Below are 570 nucleotides of genomic sequence, written 5' to 3'. Positions count from 1 at the left end.
AGGATGTTTCACATAGTGCAAATAGTGATGCGTTTGACACCTCTTCCCCCAGGTAACCTATGAGTGGGCAGTGCCAGACGTGCAGGAGGGCTTATACTTCGTGGCAACGTTTGGAGAACCGAAGTGGAGAATAAGTGTCCATTAACTGTCTGCAAAGAGTCTGTATTGCATATCAGGACGGATTTATAATTTCCATTGGATGCCTTGTAATATTTACTGCGATTGAGTGTCAGTATTCTTAGTGAGCATTTCTAAAAGATGTTAGGGATATCATTCCCCCCCCTCCCCCATTTTTTTTGTTTTTATTACATTTCAGAAATGTGTGTTTTTTCATCCATTATATTAACATTATTTATATTTGTTTCTTGTTTTTTTTAAAACTGATTTTGCAAAATTTACCATTATCCTTACTTATTATCCCACAAAAGTATATATCTACCCGTATTTAAACCACTTGCTGCTTTGTATGTCTTTTAGATTTTAGGCATAATTGCAAGAAAAGGGATGTTTCACTTTCCTGTTAATATATTTTTCATCTCTAATAATAATCCATTTAAAAATGGGATAAGG

The 570-nt window shown here is 34.7% G+C and overlaps 1 protein-coding gene across 1 annotated transcript in view; it reads left to right on the top strand.

Annotated features, from left to right (window-relative positions):
- Positions 1 to 564, top strand: part of LOC119585708 (cytokine receptor-like factor 3) — a gene marked incomplete at its 5' end in the record, with an annotated part of 6,192 nt that extends 5,628 nt beyond the window's left edge. Inside the window, 1 exon segment of the mRNA XM_037934388.1 lies at positions 53 to 564. Within this exon segment, the coding sequence (XP_037790316.1) occupies positions 53 to 145 (93 nt within the window).
- Positions 565 to 570: the final 6 nt, after the last annotated feature.

Source organism: Penaeus monodon, chromosome 20 (assembly GCF_015228065.2).
Source record: "Penaeus monodon isolate SGIC_2016 chromosome 20, NSTDA_Pmon_1, whole genome shotgun sequence".
Classification (NCBI taxonomy): domain Eukaryota; kingdom Metazoa; phylum Arthropoda; class Malacostraca; order Decapoda; family Penaeidae; genus Penaeus; species Penaeus monodon.
Note: the sequence above shows the minus strand (reverse complement) of the source record. Positions and strands in the feature narration are given on the sequence as shown.